Source organism: Chrysemys picta, chromosome 13, assembly GCF_011386835.1.
Source record: "Chrysemys picta bellii isolate R12L10 chromosome 13, ASM1138683v2, whole genome shotgun sequence".
NCBI classification, from domain to species: domain Eukaryota; kingdom Metazoa; phylum Chordata; order Testudines; family Emydidae; genus Chrysemys; species Chrysemys picta.
In genome coordinates, this window is record NC_088803.1 from 5,997,566 (window position 1) to 6,020,051 (window position 22,486).

Genomic DNA, 22,486 nt, shown 5'->3' on the forward strand with positions numbered 1-22,486 from the left:
ACCGGCAGAGCTGGAGGGGGGGTGGATGGGAGTGAGGGGCACCTAATGACTCAGTTCACACCAGGACATTTTTAACCTTTTATTTCCCGGGTCCAATAAATTATTGGCGGGCAGGGGAGAAGGGGCGGGGCCAGACGCGCCCGGCCAATCAGGCGAGGGCGATCTCCACGCGGGGCAGCAGCACGGCCAGCTCTGATTGGGCATCAGGGAGGTCACCCAGGGGGTTCCCCCGCAGGGCCAGGAGGCGGAGCTTGGGGAAGGAGGCCAAAGGTCGCAGGTCAGAAGGTCGCTGGATGCCTGGGGGTCGGGGAGGAGCAGCAGAGTCAAGGAGGGTGCAATGGCTAGAGGGGCCCCAACCCCCCAGAGCTCCCCCCATCCCAGCCCTCCTCCACCCCCTCCCCCACTGCCCTTCCCCCGCCGCCCGTGAGGGGCTCCCTGCCCCATGCGGGGGGCTGGAGGATACGGTTGCTGCAGGCTGAGAGCTCCTCCAGGCGGGGGAGGGGGGGCAGCCCCTCGAGGGTCTCGATCTGGTTCCCATCCAACTCCAGCACCTGGGGACACAGAGAATCAATGACACGCCCCCCCTCCCTCCCCCGGCCACCTGGGTGCCTCCACCTGCTCCCAGGCAGTGGGGGGGGGCCTAGCGGTGAGACCAGGGGGACGGGGGCTGGGGCCCTCCCCGCTCCAGGGGTGGGGCTAGTGGTTAGACCGGGGGGAGGAGTTGGGCGCCCGGACGCCTGGGTCCCTCCCCTCTCTGGGGTCTCTCACCTCGAGGCAGCGCAGCATGGCCAGGGCGGGAGGGAGGCGGCGCAGCCGGTTCCCGGCCAGGTTCAGGTGGGTGACGAGCGGCAGCTGCTCCAGGTGGCAGAGGATGGTCAGGCCCTGGGGGGGCAGAGAGAGCTGGAGGGAGGGGGTCTCTGCTCCTCAGCCCCACCCACCTACTTGGCCCCAGCCTCTATCCCGCCACAGCTCTACCCCTGCTGTCCCCCCCTGCACATTCAGACTCCCGGCTCCGCCCCCTGCCTTTCTGGCCCCACCCTGTTCTCTTAGCTCCACTCCTGTCCCCTGCTCCTACTCCTCCCTCCCCTCTTGTATTAGCCACGCCCTCTGCCCCCTCTAGTCCCGCCCACTTCCCATTTGGCCTCACTCAATAGTGCTCACCCCTCCATCAATCCTCTAGCTCCACCCCCTGCCTCTCCCTGTTCTCAGCTCCGCCACTAGTCCCCTCTTGCCCCTGCGCTTTGTTCTCCCGGCCCCGCCCCCGGCCCGTACCCGGCAGGACAGGTCCACCACCCTGGCCTCGGCGTACTCCATCCGCAAGATGCTGTTCTCCACGAGGAATCTGCTGCGCAGGTCGTCCAGATAGGCCGAGCGCATGGGGTCAGCGGCCTGGGGGGGCAGAGAGATGGGGGAGGTGGGGGGCTGGGAAGTGCAGCTCCGAGTCCCCCTCCCCCAAAGATCCCCTTTCCCCTCCCCCCGCCCCTCACCTTCAGGGTGTCAAAGTAGCTGAGGGTCTCGCGTTCGTACACCAGGGGGTCCAGGGCCCGCATGAGGAGGATGATGGTGAGGAGACACCCTGCGGAGACAGAGAGAACCAGGAGTCCTGGCACCCAGTCCCCCTGCTCTAACCACTAGACCCTGCTCTCCTCCCAGAGCTGGGATAGAACCCAGGAGCCCTCGCGCCCAGCCCCCCCCAGCTCTAACCACTAGAACCCAGGCGTCCGGGAGGTACCTACACTTGTTCTGCGGCTCCAGGGCCTGCAGCTCTTTACAGGACTCCAGTTCCGACTGCAGCACAGTCGACTTCTCCACGGAGAGCTCGCACCTGGGTGGGAGGGGGGAGGTTAGGGGGCCAGCCAGCACTTGAGATGGGTGGGGCTGGGGGGGGTGTTTTACTAAAGATACTCAAGGGATAGGGGCTAGTGTGAAACATGCACTTAAAGGGGGTGTGGCAACCACCAGGGGGCGGAGCCTATCCACCTACACACAATCAGGAGGTGTGGTTTATCTGAGAGGCGGTGCTAGTCACGAATAGAAAGGGACAGAGCTGCTCTTTAGGGGCGGAGCCTGTCTGGAACACACTGAGGGCGGGGATACTTGGACAGACTGGAGGCGGGGCCATTCTGAGGGGGCGGGGCCTGTCTAGAACATGCACACTAGGAAAAGGGGCTACTCTGTGAGGGGTGGAGCTTCTGGGGGAGTAGGCAGGACTTCCCTCAGGGGGTGGGGCCTCTGAGGCAGATGACCCAGGGTGTGGGGCGGGGTCTCCTACCTGAACACCTGCTCCTCGGTGACGGAGTCCCGGCACCAGCCGTCTCTGCAGCCTGGGGGGCAGAGGCAGAGTGTCAGGGGTGTGGGGGGTGGATTTTCGGGGATGGGGGGGTGCCTGGTTACCTTTGAAGAGGACGCACTCCTTCTGGGACTCCCCGCCCACCCAGTGCACCCGGAAGGTGTGCTGGGGCCAGTGCTCGTTGAGGGCCGAGTCCGGCAGGTCACACAGCTGGGGTGGGGGTGGGTCAAGGAAAAAGGTTCTAGCCAGTAGACCTCACTCCCCTTCCAGAGAACCCAGGAGTCTGGGCTCCCAGCCCCCCCTGCTCTAACCCACTGGACCCCACTCCCGTTCCGGAGAACCCAGGAGTCATGGTTCCCAGCCCCCCGCCCCCAATTCTAACGCACTAGACTCCATTCCCCTCCCCGAGTGGGCGAGAACCCAGGCGTCTGGGAGGATACCCACATGAGGCCGGGGCGGTTTTTCCCGTCGGGTGTGTGCCAATTCACCGCCAGAGGGGCCTCGTCTGCGAAGAGCAGCAGGTCGCAGGATCCTGGCGTCACCTGCCGGAGGAGACGCTTGTGAGCCCCGGGTTAGCACTGCCTCCCTCCACCCTGGCTCGCGGGTACTCACCACCACAGGCTGGGAGAAAGCCACCGCCAGCGAGGAGTCCTCTCGGCTTACGTAGACACACAGGATAGTCGGCTCCGGCTCGGCTGCGGGGAGAGAAGGGGGGTCAGTGTCATGGGACCAAGTCCTGGAGTAACATTTCTCAGTGCCGTGCGGTACTCAGGTACCTTCAGGATATGCTTGGCGGGGGGAATCCCCATGCATCACGTGGTATCACTGGATCATGTCCTGGAGTAACGTTACTGAGTGCTTGAGTACCAGCAGTACTCGGGTGCTGTCTGAGGGAGACAGCTCTATGCTTTGCATAGGACTCTAGTACCACTGGCCAATTCCCTGCAGTAATGTTACTGAGAACTTGAGTATCCTCCATGCTATACGGGAAGCGGGCACTGTTAGGGTATGCTCAGGGGAGATCTCAAAGACTTGTATAATACTCCAGTATCATTGCACAATGCCCTGGAGTAACTCAGTATTACAATGTCACCAGTGCTATAGGGTTACTTGGGTACCATCATGGTATACTTTGGGGGAGGAATCTGCATGCATCACACAGCACTTGGGTCAAACAGACAACAGTGATGTTGCTCGCCAGTACTAAACAATACTTGGGTACCATCAGGAGACATTGCCATGGATCAAGCGTATTTGAGTACCACTAGAGGAAACCCTGGAGCAATATTACTCGGCACTTGAGTAAAGCCAGTACCACACAGTACTCAGATAACATCAAGGGGCCGTTTTGAGGAAGCGGCCCAGCCGTACTAAGCAGTATTCAAATACATCGCAGCGAACACTCACCTATACTCTAGGGCAATACTACATAGTGCTCAGGTATCTCATTGAATTCTGGGAACATAGCAGATTTCATACAATACTTGTGTAATAGCTGCATTATCCCCCAGGCTGGTATTACTGTTCTGCACGAAGGACTGGGGTATCAATGCAGTATACCAGCCCTGGACTATGTAGTAACACTCTACTATAGAAAAAGAACAGGAGTACTTGTGGCACCTTAGAGACTAAAAAATTTATTTGAGCATACGCTTTCGTGGGCTACAGCCCACTTCTTCGGATGCATCTGATGAAGTGGGCTGTAGCCCACGAAAGCTTATGCTCTAATAAATTTGTTAGTCTCTAAGGTGCCACAAGTACTCCTGTTCTTTTTGCGGATACAGACTGACACGGCTGCTACTCTGAAACTCTACTATATAGTAACTCCTCGCATAACGCTGTAGTTCTGTTCTTGAAAAATGTGATTTTAAGCAAAACGATGTTAAGCGAATCCAATTTCCCCATAAGAATGAATGTAAATTGGGGGGGTTAGGTTCCAGGGACATTTTTTTTGCCAGACAAGACTATATTTTTTATATATATATACACACACACACACACACACACACACAGAGTATAAGTGTTAAACAAACAATTGAATACTGTACACAGCAGTGATGATTGTGAAGCTTGGTTGAGGTGCTGGAGTCAGAAGGTGGGATATTTCCCAGGGGATGCCTTGCTGCTAAATGATGAACTAGCACTTGGCTGAACCCGCAAGGGTTAACACGTTGTTGTTAATGTAGCCTCACACTCTACAGGGCAGCAGGGATGGAGGGAGGGGAGACAGCACGGCAGACAGAGACACACACCCTGTGTGTGAGAGAGAGATACGTGCATTGCCCCTTTAAGTACGCTGACCCAGTGGTGAGCTGGAGCCGGTTCCCACTGGTTCGCAAGAACCAGTTGCTAAGTTTAGAAGCTGGTGTAGAACCGGTTCCTAAAGCGGCGGGTGGGTGGGTGGGCAAACTCCGGCCCGCGGGACCAGCCTGTCTGGCCCACCTGAGCTACCAGCTGGGGAGGCTGAGGCTCTCCCGCTTCCCACCCCCGTCACAGAGCTGCCGGAGCCCTGGGGAAGCGGCGGGGCTCCCGCGGCTATTTAGAGGCCGGGGCAGTAGAAGCAGGGGGAGCAACGAACTTTTTAAGCTCCCAGAGGCCCACTGCCGCTACCCCAGGGCTCCAGCAGTGGGGCTCTGGTGGCAATTTAAAGGGCCTGGGGCTCCAGCCCCTGCTGGGACCCCCAGGCCCTTTACATTGCCCCCTGGGGAAGCCAGGCCACCCCGGTACGGTGCACCGGCTCTTGTCGGTATGCCGTATGGTGGCGTACCAGCTTACTTTCACCTCTGGGTAAGGGGGTGGGGCTGCAAGCTCCAGCGGCTGCACGGCATCCTTACACAGCCGCATGGTAAGGGGGCTGGGAGGGGTTGGATAAGGGGTAGGGAGCGGTTCGAGGTTCTGGGGGGGCGGTCAGGGGACTGGGAACGAGCGGGGGTTGGGTAGGCGTGGGAGTTCCAGGGGTCTGTCGGGGTGGTGGTGGATGGGGTTGGGGCAGTCAGGGGACAGGGAGCGGGGCAAGTTGGGTAGGGGGTGGGGTCCTGGGGGCCATTTAGGGTGGGGAGTCTTGGGAGGGGGTGGTCAGGGGACAAGGAGGGGGGGTTGATGGGTTGCGGATTATGAGGGGGGCAGTCGGGGGCAGGACGTGGGTTGGGGTCGGCTGGGTGGGTGGCAGTGGGGGGAGATAGGCACGTGGAACACACTGGGGGGACGGGGCTACTTGGACAGACTGGAGGCGGGGCCATTCTGAGGGGGCGGGGCCTGTCTAGAACATGCACACAAGGGAAAGGGGCTACTCTGCGAGGGGTGCAGAGTTCCCTAAGCACCGGTTCCCTAACGGGTCTTGGGCAGCACTTTGGTGGCGGGTCCTTCACTCGCTCCGGGTCAAGTACCTGCTGCCGAAAACCTGGAGCAAGTGAAGACACGCCCCCCCGCCGCCGAAGTGCCGCCGAGGCCCCGGTAGGGAACCGGTTCTTAGGATTTTGGGAGCTCATCACGGCACTGACCCCACTCGAAGCACACTGCCTTTTTAAGTAGATCAGCAAGTTGAGACAGCAGCTGCTGCCAGCAAGCTCCCTCCGTCCTGAGCCCTGTCTTGTGGCCCCCCCCCCCCCGTCCCGTGGAGCTGGGTACAGGAGTGGGGGGCGGGGGGACACCCTGACATTGGCAACCCTCCCTGCCCCCGGCACAGCAAGCAGGAGGCTCCCGGGAGCAACTCCCAGGCAGAGGGCAGGAGCAGCACAGGGCAGTGGGGGAAGGGACAGCGATTGATAACCTGCTGGGGGGCTGCCGCACAGGGAACTTAGGGGAGCTGACGGGGGGGGGGCTGCCGGCCCACCCTGGTTCCAAGCCCCCACCAGCTCCAACGGCTGCTCTTCCTGCAAGCAGTGGACAAAGCAGGCGGCTGCCAAACCAGGTTAGAAGGGAGCATTGCACAACTTTAAACAAGCACGTTCCCTAATTGATCAGCAACAGAACAACGAAATGACGTTAACCGGGACGACTTTGCGCGAGGTGTTACTGTACCTGGATCCCACTGGACTATACGCCAGGGAGGGGGTCTCCCAAGTACTCAGGTACCATGGGACAATTCTCCCTCATTAAGCAGTACTTGGGTATCAGCGGTCTACCCTTCACAAGGATATTTCCTTACCTCAGACAATACCTGGCTATTAGCCGATTGTAACCCAGTATTACAAACTACTTGAGTACTGCTGTACTATACCCCCGGGTGGTATTACTCCAATACACCCAGTACCTGGGTAACAATAGGAGATGTACACCCCAGCACAGTATACTCAGGTACCATCCTGGGTACAGCGGTGGGCAAACTACAGCCCGCAGGCTGGATCCGGCCCCTTAGGGCTTTGGATCTGGCCTGCGGGATTGCCCCCCGTGGCGCCATGGGCCCAGCGCCGCTCTCAGAAGAGGCCGGCACACGTCCCTGCGGCCCTCAGGCGGCGGGAGTGGGGGGCGGGGGCAGCAGAGGGCTCCGTGCGTTGCCCTTGCCTCCAGGCACCGCCCCTCGCAACTCCCATTGGCCGGAAACGGGGAAATGCGGCTAATGGGAGCTTTGGATTCCTGGAGCGGTGCGGCACCGCTACCACCCCGGAGCTGCTTTAGGTAAGTGGCGCCGGGCTGGAGCCCGAACCCCTCCTGCACCCCGGCCCCCAACTCCCTGCCCTAAGCCCCCTGCCTGCACTGTACACCCCTCCTGCACCCCCGCCCTGAGCCCCCTCGTACAGTCCGCACCCCTCCTGCGCCCCAACCCCCTGCCCTGAGCCCCCTCGTACAGCCCGCACCCCTCCTGTGCCCCACCCACCTGCCCTGAGCCCCCTCGTACAGCCCGCACCCCTCCTGTGCCCCACCCACCTGCCCTGAGCCCCCTCGTACAGCCCGCACCCCTCCTGCGCCCCACCCCCCTGCCCCGAGCCCCCTCGTACAGCCCGCACCCCTCCTGCACCCCAACCCCCTGCCCTGAGCCCCCTCGTACAGCCCACACCCCTCCTGCACCCCAACCCCCTGCCCTGAGTCCCCTGCCTCACCCCGCACTCCTCCTGCACCCCTGCCCTGAGCCCCCTCCTGCACTCTGCACCCCAACCCCCTTCCCTGAGCCCCCTCCTATACCCCCAGGGCCGGCTCTACGTTTTTTGCCGCCCCAAGCAAAAAATGTTTGTCTGCCCCACCCCAGGCCTGGGCTCTCCCCTCGCACTCCCTGCTGCCCCAGCTCTGGGCTCCCTGCCTTCCCCCCCACCATTGCCCCCCCCCACACCCTGCTGCCCCAGCCCTGGGCTCCCTCGCCCCCCACCTGCACCCTCCTTCTGCCCCAGCCCTGGGTCACTGGTAACTCACTCCCAGGGCCGGTCATTCGGCAGGAATTTTAGATGTGCACAGAACACAGACAGGATTGGTTTCCATATGGTTACAGAACTGCAGTGAAGGGGAACCATTTTCAGCTTGTGTGATTGGAGGATATCTGGATGCATATTATAAGACTGTCCTACATAAATGAGAACAAGTTGAGGTGCCTTTATTATTCTTTCATTCCACTCTTTGTTTCTATGGGGAATTTGCCAATGCAATATCACTGTCTTCCTTTTAAACAAACAAAACTAAAAAAAAATGGCAATGGCTGTTGAAAATAACCACTGGGAAGCATTTCTTGCTCAATTTATCCTACTTTTTCTACAGCAAGTTCCAGTGGATCAGTATATTTGATTTGGGAGAAATGAAGTAACAGCTGCCCAAACTGAGCGTGAGCACGCCTGAATTTTGAGGTGTTCAAATCCGGAAGGCAGGTGCTAGATTCCCTTTCTGAATATTAGCTAAATCTGGAGAGGAAAAGTCAATTCCTGCTTCCAGGGCTCAGAAGTGGAAATCCTCCTACGTGCCTGGTTCTGTATCTAAAGCTGCCCAGGTCCAGAGCCTCCCCGCCCTTACTTTTCATTTTAAATTCTAGTGGGATCCACCTACCTCCCTTGCTAGGCTTCGGGGGGCACTGTCCATTCAGTCCACCCAATTCCTTCTTTGGGGGCTGCCAGGCGAGGTCACACCAGTACCCCTAATCCAGGCTGGGGATGTCTTCTGAAGGGGATATCTAAAGCCTTCTACTCCTTGGGCACATTTGTTCCCCATTCACAGAGCCCCCCCGCTGTAGCAGTGAGCTCTCCATTCACAGCAAGCTGCAGCATGAGGTTTCAGCTACCATACTCCCTCCCCCTCCCTTTCCCATTGATAGCGGCCAAGGGAATGCTGGGAAATGTAGTTCTTTCCCTGCTCCAGGGCTGGCTCAATAGGCAGGAGCTAATGAAGGAACTACAGCTCCCAGGGCCCCCTGTTGGTTCTCAGCTCCCTTGCTTGATCCCTGCCGGCTGCCGCCCCTGCAAATGGGCTGCCCCAAGCACCTGCTTGCTTTGCTGGTGCCTAGAGCCGCCCCTGTACACCCCGCACCCCTCCTCTGCCCCAATCCCTTGCCCTGAGCCCCTTCCTGCACACCGCACCCCCTCCCACACCCCGCACTCCCTCCCACACCCCAACCCCCTGCCCTGCATACAATTTCCCCACCCAGATGTGGCCCTCGGCCCAAAAGGTTTGCCCACCCCTGGCCTAGTGGATCTCAGACAATACTCTCTCCCCGCTAAACAGTAATTGTGTATTGCTGGCCCATACACTAAGGGATATGGCTTCCCTGCCCCATGCAGTACTCCGGTATCATGCACTCATACTGCAGGGAGAGACCTAGAGCAAACGAATACTCAGGCACCACTGGACTATACTCCAGGGGGGCGTTATCCTCCAGCACGCAGTAAGTGGCCACCACTGGTGCGTAGTCGGGGGCTGTGCCCACAGTGTGAGGTACCCCAGACTGCTATTGTTGCTCACAGTACTTGGGTACCAATGGAGTATAGTCCAGAGTTGGTCTCTACAGCCAGATGGAATCGCTCAAGTACTCCGGCAGCATCAGCCAATCCTCGGCTTGCCAAAGAGCGCCTGGGTATTACGGGATGAGTCCCTGCCCCCTCCAGTACTCGGGTACCGTTCTGTCACGTGGCCAACAGGGAGGCGCCTACCTCTGCCCAGCAGCCAGCGATGGTAGAACCAGGCGCTCTGGTCGTTGGGGTCGGTGAAGAAAGCGTTTTGCACCAGCTCCAGCTCTGGCAGGGCAAGAGAAGAAAGCAAGGTGGGGGACGAGGCACGGGGCCTTTCTCCTCTAGGGGACGCCGGCCCCAATCTGGGCCCGGGGCAGGGACTGGCTGGCTCAGGGGGGCAGGGAATGGGACACAGGGCCTGTCCTCTCTAGAGGGTGCTGGCCCCGATCCAGCCCCAGGACGCTCTCCTGGCCCTCCCCATGAGCGGTCTGAGGCACAGTCGCCCCAGGGCAGGTTCCCAGGTGCCGTCCCTGTCTCTGAAGCTGGCGGCACTCGGCTGGGGAACTCATGCCAAGGCCACAGGGAGCTGGGCGAGGCCGGTGCCTCCTCTGGCCTGCAGAACCCGTCAGCAACGTCCCAACTGGGTCAAGCTTCCAGGAATGGCGTCTCTGCCAAGTTCAGGGCGGGGCAGAGGCTCAGGGATCTCTCCAAGCAGGTGGGGGCCTTCGCCAGGAATGACTCCACCCATGGGCCAGGCCACTGGCTGGCAAGGAACCCAGGAGTCCTGGCTCCCAGCCTGCTCACTCTACCCACTAGCGCCACTTCCAGAGCCAGGAGAGAACCCAGGAGTCCTGGCTCCCAGCCCCCAACCACTAGACTCCCCTCCCCGAGCTGAGAGAGAACCCAGGAGTCCTGGCTCCCAGCCCCCTCACTCTAGTCATCAGCCCTCCCCGAGCTGGGAGAGAACCCAGGTGTCCTGGCTCCCAGCCCTCGCCCGGCGCCCTGACCTTTGAGCAGCACGGCCTCGGTGGGGCGGCCCGGCTGCCGGGGGTCGGGGTGCAGCCGGGGCAGCAGGCGGCTGCGGTAGTGCCAGGACGAGTAGTTGGAGAAGTTGCGGGTGATGAGGCGGTCGGTGAAGTGCAGCTCGTCTGCGGCCGACACCTGGGCGCGCTGCACCACGAAGCGCCGGTAATCCCAGCAGTGAACTGCGGGAGCGCCAGAGAGCGGGGGGGGGGGTCAGAGACCGAATCCCTGCTGCCCCCAACCCCGCTGCCCATGGCCCCGCGCCACCCGAGCACCTGCGGGTGTGAACTGGGGGAATGCCAGGGCTTGGGGGTCACAGGTGGGGCTAGAGGTCAGAAGTCAGGGCAGCGGGATTCTGGGGGTTCAGGGTGGATCCGGGGTTAGCGGTAAAGGCAACAGGGTTTTGGGATTGATCTGGGGTCAGAGGGTATGTGGGTGGATCTGGGATCAGAGGTCAGGGAAGGGAGAGTTTGGGGGTGGATCCAGGGTTAGAGGTCAGGACAGTGAGGTTCAGAGGTGGATCTGGGGTCAGAGGCCAGGGCGGTGGGGTTCGGGGTGGATCTGGGGTCAGAGATCTGGGGGTTTTCAGGGGTGGATCTGGGATCAAAGGCTGGAGTGGATCGGGGGTCAGGGCAGTCAGGTTTGGGGTTGATCTGGGGTCGGGACAGTAGGGTGGATCTGGGGTCAGGGCAGGGGTGGTCCGGCGATAGATCTGGGGTCAGAGGTCAGGGGTTCAGGAGGATTTGGAGTCAGAGATCTGGGTTTTTTTGGGAGGATCTGGACTCAGAGGTGGGAGATGGACCCAGGGTCAGAGGTATGACGGTTTCAGGGTGGACCTGGGATCAGAAGTCAGGAGTTTGGGGGTGGACCTGGAGTCAAAGGTTGGGGGAATCCAGGATGGATCTGGGGTCAGATGTCGGGGGTATCCAGGGTCAGAGGTCAGGGTTTTTGGCGGGGGGGGATTGGGGGTGAGGGGATTTGGTGGGGATCTGGGGCCCAGCTCACAGTTGCGTTCGTCGATCTCCAGGAACTTGGCACACAGCTCCAGCTCGCGGGCCCAGTCTGGGTGGGGGATGTGCTCCATCACCCAGCAGCGGTGGTGCCACGTCCCGTACGACTTGGGGTTCACCCGCAGGCAGGACTCCAGGAACGAGAGCTCCCCGCGGCACAGCAACTGCATCTCTTCCGGGGACCTGTCACGGGGGATGGGTCAGAGCCAGGGACTCCCCTGGGGACCTGCCACTCAGGGGGGTCAGAGCCGAGGAGCCTCCCAACCCCAACCCAACCGCCCTGGGGACCTGCCACTGGGGGGTCAGAGCTAGTGACCCCGCCAAACCACAGTCAATCCCATATTGACCCCAAGACTCCCCCTCTTCCAGGTTCCCTGCGACCCCCCCAAACTACCCCCCTTCTCCCCCTCCCCTAACCTCCCCCCTCACCTCCAGGCCCCCGCTCTACCCCTCATCCTCTATACCCCCCTTCCCCAGCTCCCCCATCCCTCCCCCTCCATACCTTCCTTCCCTGCCCCTCTGGCCCTCTCCCCCTAGACTTCCCTCCCCCGCCCCTCCAGACCCCCCTCACCCCTCCGGCTCCAGGCGGAGGAGGATCTCCCGGCGGAAGTTCCAGAGGGTGGCGAAATCGGGGTTGACCCCCAAGATCTGATTGGTCAGCTCCAGCGCCTCTTTGTCCAGCTGTCCTGTCTTCCTCTGGGGAGGGAAAAGGTCAGAGGGTCAAAGGTCATGCCACAACCCTCACCTGGAGCCACCCTATCTCACCCAAAGGATAAAGAGGTCAGGGGTCACCATTCACATCAATGTCCCTCCCACAGTGGGGTGAAATGTCAGGGGTCAAAGGGCAACTATTCTACCCGCCCATGCCAACATTTGACCAACAGGCAGTGGTCAAAGGTCACCTGACCACATCTGCTTCTGATCAAGGGTCAAAGGCCATGAGCCAAAGGGCATAACGTGTCATGACCACTCACGAGCCAGAAGAAAGTCAAGGGTTAACGTTGACCTAATTCTTCAACCTCAGCTATCTCCAGTCACCCAATGGGAATACAGCAGGGTCAAAGGTCATCCTAGATACAGGTCAAAGGCCACCGAACATCCAACTGCTTCTGGCCCAGAGGGGAATGGTCAGGGGCCAAGGGTCACACACTCATCCAACCATCTCCAACTGAGGGGAGAGGTCAGAGATCAAAGGTTGCACCTTAACTACTCATGACTCAGAGGGGAAGAGTTCTGGGGGACAAACAACATCAGTGGGCCAACATCAAAGGTCAGAGTTATCTTCCTCTCTGGTTTGGGGGGAGTCAGGTCAAAGGTCATTCTGACCAGGAGGGATCCAGGCTAAGGGGGCACCCACTGGAAGAAAGGTCAAGGTTCAAAGGTCAGCATGCCCCCAATAGCCCATGATGGGGAAGGTCAGGTTTCAAAGATCACTGTGCAGCCAATCCACACAAGGCGTAGTGTAAAGTCAGGGGTCAAAGGTTACAGCACAGACTGACCAAGCAGAGCGAGGGAAAGGCCATGAGGTCAAAGGTCAATGTGCAGTGGCTGAGCATAAAGGTCATACTGCACCCCAGGAAGCCATGCTGAGTGCAAGGGTCAGGGGTGAAAGGTCAGCAGGAAGCCTGCTCCCCCCACCTGCCCCCAGCCAGCAGGGCGCAGGGCATGCCCCCAGCCCATCTCACCTTCTCAAAGATGGCGGTCGTGGCGGCTACGTATTGACGTAGCTTCTTCTCCCGCTCCAGGCGCTTGGCCTCGGCCTGCTCCTCCGTCGTCTTTACCTTCAGACGGCCGTGCTGGGGGGGAGGAGGCTGTGTAAATGGGGAGGGGTGGTTGCTGCCCCAGGCCTTCACACCATGCTCCCTGCCCAGGTGCATTATGGAATTGAACAAGGGCAGGTGTCGGGGCCACGTGATTGCACCCACAACCCTGAATATGAAACCAGATCCTGTGGGGCAGTTCTGGGGGCAGGAACACCCCTGGGGGGTAGCAGTAATCCCTGGGAGGTCGCTGGAGACTGCCCCTGTATTGGGCACGGGGCCGGGAACCCAGGCATGCAGTGTGCCTGGGGTTGTGTTCAGTTACCCCAGGGCAGTAACTGGGGAGTGGGGCTTGGATCACCCCCTGAGGGGCAATGGGTGGGGGCTGGGGTAGCCGATGGGACTGCACTCACCATGGTGACTCAGCCGTGGGGGAGCCCAGAGACAAGAAATCAGGGTCCAGACTCTGAACCTACTGGATCTAAAGGAGAGGAGAGGTGAGGGTTGGGGGGATCCAGCACCGAGACAGCCCCGCTGTGCCCATCCCCGACTCGGGGAACTCAGGCCCCCAGGGCTGCGTGCACGACGAGGGACCCAGGTGTCCGGGGACCCCCAGGGCTACTTGCACGACGAGGAACCCAGGCGTCCGAGGGCCCAGTGGATTCACACTGCCACTCATGCCAACCCCAGATCATGCCGCCAGGTGCATTCTGGGACTGGGTCAGAGTAGCCACTGGGCCAGGCCATTGCATGCCCCTCACCTCCTGCCCGCCCCTGCCTGCTTAGCCCCGCCCCAGGGGCGCTGAACCCGGAGGCATCCCCCTTGATCCGGATTCCGAGGCCTCCCCCCGCCCAGGGCATGGAATGGTCTCTCCCGGAGAAACTGGCCGGGCTCCCAATGCGGCGATACCAACCTGCGGAGGGCCACGGGGGCCGGACTGGCTGCACCCAGAGGCCCCCAAGGGGCAATACCAAAGCGCGGGCGGGAGGCAGGGGTGAGATAGAACCGCCCGGCTGACTGCAGCGCAGGACTCCTGCGGGCAATACCAACCACCGCACACAGAGAGGGGAGAGTCTGCTAGGACTTTACCATCCCTCTCCTTCCCTGCACCGAGCATAGAGAACAGCCCGCCAAGCGGGAGAGAAAGTCCCCATTCTTAAAGGGGCTGCTTCGCTCTTAAAGGGGCAGGGTTTGAGTAAATGTTGGGGGTGGGGGGAATGTTTCCAAACTTTCATGGGATCTAGTCGGTGGGTGGGTGCAACTAGGGCCCAGGACTCCTGAGTTCTATCCCCTGTTCTGGGAGGGGAGGGGAGTCTAGTGGTTAGAGCAGGGGGCTGGGAGCCAGAACTCCTGGGTTCTATGCCAGCTTGGGGAGGGGAGTGGGGTCCGGTGGATTGGGCTCCTGGGTTCTGCTCCCCGCCCAGCCCTGTCACTCTGAGCCATGCTGAGTGTTCAGGTCGAACGCACCCTAATTGCTGCTTTCGGTGGGTGTTGGCGTCCCAGCCGGGAGGGGAATTGTGAGTCACACAAGGTCGGGAAGCCTGGCCAGTTGGCACCAGCCCAGCATTCCCCAGTATTCTCTTACACCTGGACACCTGGGTTCTTCCCCGTCTGCCCCGGGGAATGCCAACTCCCCACCCACCCACCTACTCACAGTCAGTCTTGGGCCCACGTAGGTGCGTAGATGTGACGCATTAGCTTTGCACAGCCTGGGCAGTAAGGGCTGGGTGATGTCAGAGCCGAGTCATTGGGGGGTGCCCCCAGGGCACGGGGCATGGTTGTGGATTCCTGCGGGGCTTGGCGCTGGAGCAGGGATCTGCCAGTCGATGTATGGCCCCTGCCCTGCGGGGACACAGACCTGGGCCCATTCGAGCCTGACACAGTGTGCACCAGCCCCACGCAGGGCACAGGGGTGACAAGCCAGGCCCATGGACCAGGGGGTGGGTCCTGGTGGGGCGCTGTGCCAGAGGGTCCCAGCCCAGCCTCCCCTCTCGGCCTGGCCACAGGGGGCACTGCGCCAGGGGGTCCCGGCCCTGCCCCACCTCTCGGCTTGGCCACAGGGGGCACTGTGCCAGAGGGTCCCGGCCCAGCCCCCCCTCTCGGCCTGGCCACAGGGGGCACTGCGCCAGGGGGTCCCGGCCCTGTCCCACCTCTCGGCCTGGCCACAGGGGGCACTGCGCCAGGGGGTCCCGGCCCTGCCCCACCTCTCGGCCTGGCCACAGGGGGCACTGTGCCAGAGGGTCCCGGCCCTGTCCCACCTCTCGGCCTGGCCACAGGGGGCACTGTGCCAGGGGGCTCCTGCATGTGCAGGATGAGGCTAGGGTTGCTAGGCATCTGGTTTTCGACCGAAACGCCTGGTCGAAAAGGGACCCTGGCGGCTCCGAAGGGGTCCGGGGGCTAAGGCAGGCTCCCTGCCTGCCCTGGCTCCTCATGGCTCCCAGGTCCTGGCGGCCACAGATGCTCCATATGCTGCCCTGGCCCCAAGGGCTGGCTCCACAGCTCCTATTGGCCAGGAACCGTGACCAATGTGAGCTGTGGGGGCGGTACCTGCAGGCCTGAGGGCAGCATGCAGAGCCTCCCTGGCTGCCCAAGCGCCTAGGGGTGCAGGGACCTGGCGGCTGCTTCCGGGAGCCGCAGTGAGACTCACTGGGACCCCAAACCCCCTCCCACATCCCAACCCCCTGCCCCAGCCCATTGCCCCCTTCTGCACCCCAAACCCCTCATCCCTGGCCCCACCCCAGAGCCCACATCCCCAGCTGGAGCCCTCACCCTTCCCGCACCCCAACCCCTTAACCCAGCCCAGACCCCCCCCCACCCCAGCAACCCTCCTGCACCCCAAACCCCTCATCCCTGGCCCCACCCCAGAGCCCACATCCCCAGCTGGAGCCCTCACCCTTCCCGCACCCCAACCCCTTAACCCAGCCCAGACCCCCCCCCACCCCAGCAACCCTCCTGCACCCCAAACCCCTCATCCCTGGCCTCACCCCAAAGCCTTCACCCCCCCGCATACCAACTCCCTGCCCCAGCCCGGACCCCCTACTGCACCCAAACTCCTTCCATCCCGCAGCCCTCAACACCTGCCCCGTCCCAGCCCTGAGCCCCCTTCTGCACCCCAAACCCCTCATCCCCAGCCCCACCCCAGAGCCCGCACCCCAACCCCCAGCCTGGAGCGCCCCCAGTCCCTCCTCCTGCACCCCAACCCCTCATCCCCGGCCCCACCCCAGAGCCCACACCCCAATCCCCAGCCTGGAGCCCCCCCAGTCCCCCCTCCTGCACCCAAACCCCTCATCCCTGGCCCCACCCCAGAGCCCACACCCCAATCCCCAGCCTGGAGCCCCTCCCTCCTCAGCGCCCCCTCCTGCACCCCAACCCCTCATCCCTGGCCCCACCCCAGTGCCCCCCAGCCAGCCCGGTGAAACTGAGTGAGGGTGAGGGCCGGAGGAGAGTGAGGGATAGAGAGAGGGGGGGATGGAGCGGGCGGGGGCGGGGCCCCAGGAAAGGGGCGGGGCATATGCGGGGTCTAGGGGCGGGGCGGGGGTGTTCTGGTTTGTGTTGGCGGCACTAGATGAAGCCCCGCCCCTCCCATAGGACTTGTGGCTTAGTGCGCGGGGCATGCCGGGACAGGGGCGGGGCTGGGCGCATTGCATGCCGGGACAGGGGCGGGGCATGCCGCGGTAGCCGAGCTCCTCTCGCGGGCCCCACGTGCGCTCCGGGCCGGGTTATGGCGGACCCGCCCCGAGGCGGCGGCGTTGGGCGCAAGCGGCGGCGGCCCGGGTCGGACCCCCCCGGGCTGGGGGCGCGGCCCCGCCTGGATCCCGACGCCGCGGGCTACTTCCGCCGGGCCGCCGAGAGCCTCCGGGCCGGGCTGGGGCCGGGCAGCGAGCGGGGTGAGCGGGGGCGCGCTGGGGGTGCTCGGCGCTGTACGTCTCTCACTGTTGTCCACCCGCCCCCCTGGGTGGCGGCTTGGGGGTGGTGGGGTCGCTGGGGGATGCACAGCGCTGTATGTCTTCCACTCTGTCCTCCCCCCATGTCTGTTCGTCACCAATGTGCTGGAGGACGCCTGGGGGGGTGTCCCAGGGGGGTGCACGGCGCTGTACATCTCTTGCTGTATTGTCCCCCCTCCCCAGGTCTGTTCATCACCAACGTGCCGGAGGAGGTGGCGGGGGGATAGTGGGGTCACTGCGGGGTTGTGACGATGCTGCCCGGGGGAGCCAGCTGAGGTCACTCAATCAGGGTGAACTGCAAACAGAACGGGGCAAACCCCAAACGCTGGTGGATCTTCCAATCCTTAGATTTACCAACCAGCCCAAACCAGCCTCTGTATTACCTCACGGGGGCCTCAGAAGTTCCCTTAAAGTGCCCAGCGCCAGGCCTCCACCCAGACACACCTGTCAGGTCTGATGATGATTTGAACATTTTATCTCATCATATAAAAAAAAGGTTCTTCTAACCCCAAAGGATCAGCCACACCCCCAGGTCCAATGAGAACATAGATCTTACCCCCAATACGCACTTATAGTCAATTCCTGTTAACTAAGCTAAAATTATTATAAAAGAAGAGCAAGAGGGTTGGTTAAAAGATGAATATACAGACGGACGCCTTCAGTTCTTGAGGGTTAGATACATATAGCAGAGATGAGCCTGTCGTTGCCAAATGTCCTCTTAGAAATAGTCCAATGTCCATATTCAGGGTGACTCCAGTCAATAACTGGGGAGCTCAGGCCTTGTGGCTCAGGGTTTCCCCCTCTTGAAACCCAAAGCAGATCTCTGATGAAGGCTCGTGTCCCGGGGTTTTTATACATTTCCAGCAGCCTTTTGGCCTGAGAAAACAATAGGCTTCACTTCCCTTCTCCTACCATCCTGGCAATTAGCACAGGGTAACTTATCCATTAAACAGTTCAGATACAAAAAGAACAGGCGTACTTGTGGCACCTTAGAGACTAAAGTGCTACATGTACTCCTATTCTTTTTGCGGATACAGACTAACACGGTTGCTACTCTGAGTTCAGATACAGGTTGCCACAACCTTCAAAGAGACATATAGACAATAATACTATTTCCCTCAAGTATCTTCATAAATATTACAGTGCTGCTCCTTTTTTGATCTCTGAATCAAAGCTATAGCAATAGATGAGACTTGTTTGCTGACGTTACAAGACCTGAGCAAACATCTCCCCTCTAGCTCTGACAATGCAGGTTGCATTTCAAAGCTCTATGTATTTACATATCTTCCTAACCAGTCTTTATAAAGTTTGGCCCTGGGTCAGGTCAGTCTGTGAGTTAATTAACTCTTTCTGGCCCTGTGTCACCTTTCAATGGGAGATTATATTCCACTCATAATGTCACAGGGGTGCATGGTGCTGTACATCTCTCACTGTGTTCTCCCCTCCAGGTCTGTTCGTTACCAACGTGTTGGAGGAGGCGGTGGGCTCCGCGCTGCCCCTGGCCCTGGACCCTTCCGGCTCCCTGCTGCTCCAGGCCCTGCTGCCCGAGGCCTCGCCTGCCCTGCTGGTCCAGCTCCTGCGCCCCCTGCTGCCTGCCCTGCGCCAGGCCGCCTGCCACCCCTGTGGTGCCCATGTTCTGGAGGCTGCCCTGCTCCGGGCTCCTCGGCTGCTGGGAGAGGAGGATGCTGGGACGCTAGAGGAGCTGGTGCTGCAGCTGGGGCGGGCCGTGAGGGAGGAGCTGGGGGCCTTCGCCCGGGACCCCCACGCCAGTTTTGTGGTGAGGACCCTGCTGCAGGTACTGGGGGGAGTCCGTGTCGGCTCTGATGCGGCCCGGGGGCTCTCGGGGACAGGTGAGTATTGATCGGGGCCAGTGTCCCTTCCACACACTACCAATGGGGGGTGCTGTCTGGGGTGGGGACTGGGCAGGGAGGATGGGGAGAATCGGAAGGGAGGATGGGGAGAATCAAGAGGAGGTAGAGACTGGAGGAAACAGAAGGTGGGGGACTGAGGGGGATGGGGAGAGAGAACAAGGAGGGGCACATTGTGATGAGGCAGGGGACAAGGGACTCAGTAGTGGGGAGACGTACAGCAGCTGCGGGGGACAGTGGGGTCCAGGTGGGAAGGGGAGTGTAAAATGGGACCCAGTATGTGTGTGTGGGGGTTGAGACTGAGAAGAGGGGTGGCAGAATGCCCCACAGAGGCATGAGGGTCCAGCACAAGGGGGTGTAGGAAGAATGGGGGAACTGATCCCCCATCCCTGGCCTTTCATTGTTTCTGCCCTCTGAATATCCAGTGGCCGTGAGTTCCGCAGGTTAACGACTCACAGTGTCACCCCTTTCGCCACCTGATGGTCCCCTTCATCCTGCTCTTCCTATCTTGCCCCTCCAGGGCCCCCTACCCCACACAAGAAACGGGCTGAAGCTGAGAGCGAGGGGCCGGCGGAGTTTGAAGTCCCGGACTCGTTCCTGGCCCTCTTGCGGGAGTTCATTGCTGCTTTCGAGGAGAACATCGCAGGTGAGCCGACCCCAGCGCCCCCTGCGGGATTGGGAGCACCCCACAGCGCCCCTGCTGGGAGAGGCCAGGGCTGGAGTTGCTGGGGGCACCCCCATGACTCACCCCGTCCATCTGTCCCCTCCCCAGAGTTCATCACCCACAGAGTCGCCAGCCTCTGCCTGCAGGTGGCGCTGGAGGTTTTGCACAGGAAGCTGCCCGAGGCCTGCGCTGAGCTGTGCAGCTCCGTGATTGGCTACCTGAGCTCACGGAACCCCTCCGCTGGATGCAGGTGAGCCTCCTAATTGGCTGTGGCCATGAGGGCTCTGATTGGCTATGGGGTCAGCAGCTGTCTTAGGTGGGGTGTGAATGGCTGGAAGCTGGCTGGGTAATTTTTTTGATTGGTCAGGAGAAGGGAAGTGGGCTGTAATTGGTGATTTGGTGCTGATTGGTGATTGTGCCTACCTGGGTTACGAATGGCTGAGCTGTGAGCAGCTGCTTTCAGATTTGCCAGGAGCTGAGCCAGGTGGCTGGTGATTGGATGGGTGTACTCTGATTGGCTGTAAGCGGGTTGGGGTGCAGTCTCATTGGGCCAGGCTGGTGCTGTCTGATTGGCTAACGGCCCCTCGATCCCTGCAGCCCCCTGCTGGTGTTCCTGAAGGACCCCGTCTGCAGCCGAGTGCTGGACAAGGTGCTGGAGGTGTCGGAGCCGCGGATGCTGCGGGCGCTCTACCGCCAGCACTTCCGGGGCCAGCTGCGGGCGCTGGCGGGTCATGGGGTGGCCAACTTCACCCTCCAGCGCCTCATCGGGGCCGCGCCCCCCAAGCTGGTCAGTGGGGCCACGGGGGCTGGGCAGGGAGGGGGAGGTGTGGGGGGAGGGGGCATGGAGCAGATGGTGGGGAGTGGGGTGGAGCTGTGGGGGGGTGAATGGGGTCCATGTGGAGGGAGGTTGGACCTGATGGGGGGAGGAGCTAGTGGGTGAGCTTGGCCCCGCCCCCTGACACTCTCTTTGTTCCCTCTCAGCTGGGGAAGGTGCTGGCAGAGCTGGGGCCGGGGCTGGAGGAGGTGCTGGCCCAGGGGCATGCGGGCGTGGCCACGGCGCTGCTGGGAGCCTGCCGGCGGTGCGGGGCCAGCCAGCAGGAGGCGCTGCAGTTGCTCATGGAGGTGAGTAGCCGCCCTCCCCCTAGATCAGCCCCCACTTCTGCGCCCCTCGCCTGGCTCTCATCTCGGGCTCTCCCTTCCTGCCCATAGGCCTTCCACTGTTGGGAGCCCCCCGTCCGGCGGGCAGCCTGTGCTCCCCTCTTTGCCTCCCTGCTGCCCTATGAGGTGTACTACGCCCCGGGTGAGGGCCAGGAGGTGCAGCCCCCCCTGGAAGAGCAGGTGAGTATGGGGAAAAGGGGGGCACATGGAGCTGGGCTGAGGGGCAGGGGTCGTTCCCCTGGGGCAGTGATAAAGCAGCACGGGGGGCAGTGGAGGAATTGTGGGGGCCTGGGCTAGCTCTCGGAGGGACTGGGTTATTGGGGGAGGAGGGAAATGGGGGTTAATGTGAGGGGTGGGGGGGGCTGGGGAGGGTGGATCACTGCTGGAGCAGTGACTGGAGGATAGGGGCTGGATGGGATGCCCTCCACCCTAATCCCTCCCCCTCGCCCCCTCTCTCAGCCTGATCCCCCACCTGCCCTGGCCTCGGTTTCCCTCCACGGCTCCCTGCTGCTCCAGCACCTGCTGCACTTCGCCGACCCCTCCCCCGTGCTGCGAAGCCTGGCCGCTCTCCCCCCCGCACGACCTGGTCACCCTGGCCTGCAGCCCGGCCGGCAGCCACGTCTATGACGCCCTCCTGGCCAGCCCCTCTGTACCCCGCAAGCCCAGGCGCAAGGTGCTGCGCGGGCTCCAGGTGAGTGCGGGGCCAGGGGCACTGCTGTGGGGAAGCTTGCAGCGCTCGAGCTACGCATCTGACTCTCCCCCCTCGTCCTCAGGGTCACTATGTGTCTCTGGCTTGCAACAAACATGGGAGCAGAGTCCTGGACGCCATCTGGAGCCGGGCCACCCTGCCGGCCAAGAGACAAATTGCCCAGGAACTGGGTAAGAGCCCCCTTCTCCTCCCATCCCCCCCAGTTCCGGCCCTAGCTCCTCTCCCCACCCCGGCGTCCTAGTTGAATCCCAGTTCAGACCAGTCTATCCTAATCCCTGGACTGGATACAGGATCTTTGATCACTTCCTGTCCTAAACTGGGCCGTTCCTGTGTGCTGTTAAAAGCACCCGTGCCCCAACCAAGAGTTGGCCGCATCTCTCACCCCAATCCATCTGTTCCCCCAGCCGAGCAGGAGCAGCAGCTGCGCAATGACCCCTTTGGGCACCATCTGGTGCGGAACTTCGCCCTGACCCATTTCGTGAACCGCCGGCGAGACTGGGACCGGCACCAAGAGGCGGAGACCAAACGCAGGGAGCTGTTCGCTGAGATTCTGGAGGATTGAATGCTGGGGGGCAGAGATGGGATTGCTAGCCCCTTCTGGCACCAGGAGAGACTCTTCTTCCAACCATAGAGATCCTGGAGGACTGAATGCCAGAGCGGGTGCTGCTCACATCTGCTTCTACCCATAGAGATTGTGGAAGACTGAATATCATCAGAGTGGGTGCTATGGAGTTTTTATGGCCCTCTTGGCTCCTAACCATAGAGACTATAGAGGACTGAATACCAGGAGTGCTGTGTGGTGGTCTTATGCTCTCATCTGCTTCTGACCAGAGAGCCTGGAGGACTGAATACCAGAGCGGATGCTGTAGGTGTCTTTATGTCCCTGTTGGCTCCTAACCATAGAGAGCCTGGAGGGCTGAATGCCAGAGTGGGTGCTGTGGAGTTTTTATGTCCCTGTGGGCACCTAAGCATAGAGATGTTGGAGGACTGACTACGGGTGGTGTCTGTGTTGGGGTCCTTACCCCTACCCACTATCTGTTCTGAACCCTAGAGATCCTGGAGGACTCACCCCCACTAGGGGCCGCTCTGGACTTCCTTTCTCCCTCTTGTCTGCTCCCAACTGCACAGAGGCGGTTCCAATCCTGATTTTCTATAAAGGTTTCTATTTCCCTACATGCTCTGCTGCGTGTTCAGTG

General features: G+C 61.3%; 2 protein-coding genes across 5 annotated transcripts; one reads left to right on the plus strand and one right to left on the minus strand.

Moving 5' to 3' along the window:
* Window positions 1–27: 27 nt before the first annotated feature.
* On the minus strand, window positions 28–14,923 carry RABGGTA (Rab geranylgeranyltransferase subunit alpha). 4 transcript variants are annotated; one of them, XM_065565337.1, is made up of 17 exons: window positions 13,861–14,081; window positions 13,360–13,427; window positions 12,872–12,982; window positions 11,758–11,882; window positions 11,182–11,369; window positions 10,161–10,358; window positions 9,355–9,438; window positions 2,903–2,985; window positions 2,731–2,832; window positions 2,395–2,500; window positions 2,273–2,324; window positions 1,737–1,825; window positions 1,488–1,576; window positions 1,273–1,389; window positions 769–882; window positions 464–551; window positions 67–297 (listed from the first exon to the last, which is right to left on the minus strand). In XM_065565337.1, exons 2-17 carry the CDS (start codon window positions 13,360–13,362, stop codon window positions 149–151), a joined length of 1,698 nt encoding a protein of 565 aa, XP_065421409.1. In that variant the 5' UTR covers window positions 13,363–13,427; window positions 13,861–14,081; the 3' UTR covers window positions 67–148. The 4 variants fall into 4 exon arrangements, with proteins under 4 accessions (XP_042700875.2, XP_042700873.2, XP_042700874.2 ...); XM_042844941.2 differs by lacking the exons at window positions 464–551; window positions 13,861–14,081 and adding an exon at window positions 14,602–14,923 and having other exon boundaries at window positions 28–297; XM_042844939.2 differs by lacking the exon at window positions 464–551 and having other exon boundaries at window positions 28–297; window positions 13,861–14,084.
* Window positions 14,924–16,576: 1,653 nt separating this feature from the next.
* NOP9 (NOP9 nucleolar protein) lies at window positions 16,577–22,463 on the plus strand. Its single transcript, XM_065565338.1, is given in 11 exon segments — window positions 16,577–16,834; window positions 18,340–18,741; window positions 19,280–19,405; window positions 19,532–19,673; window positions 20,021–20,210; window positions 20,405–20,545; window positions 20,633–20,761; window positions 21,041–21,151; window positions 21,153–21,272; window positions 21,355–21,460; window positions 21,695–22,463. Coding segments are annotated over 11 exon segments (1,791 nt in total). The 5' UTR covers window positions 16,577–16,668; the 3' UTR covers window positions 21,853–22,463.
* The last annotated feature ends 23 nt before the right edge of the window (window positions 22,464–22,486 follow it).

Coding starts and splice junctions, on each gene's coding strand:
- RABGGTA (XM_042844941.2), bottom strand. Junction 2,986..9,354: donor TCGCTGGCTGCTGGGCAGAG/GTAGGCGCCTCC, acceptor CTCTCCCCGCAG/CCGAGCCGGAGCCGACTATC. Junction 883..1,272: donor TGGTGGACCTGTCCTGCCGG/GTACGGGCCGGG, acceptor CTGCCCCCCCAG/GGCCTGACCATCCTCTGCCA.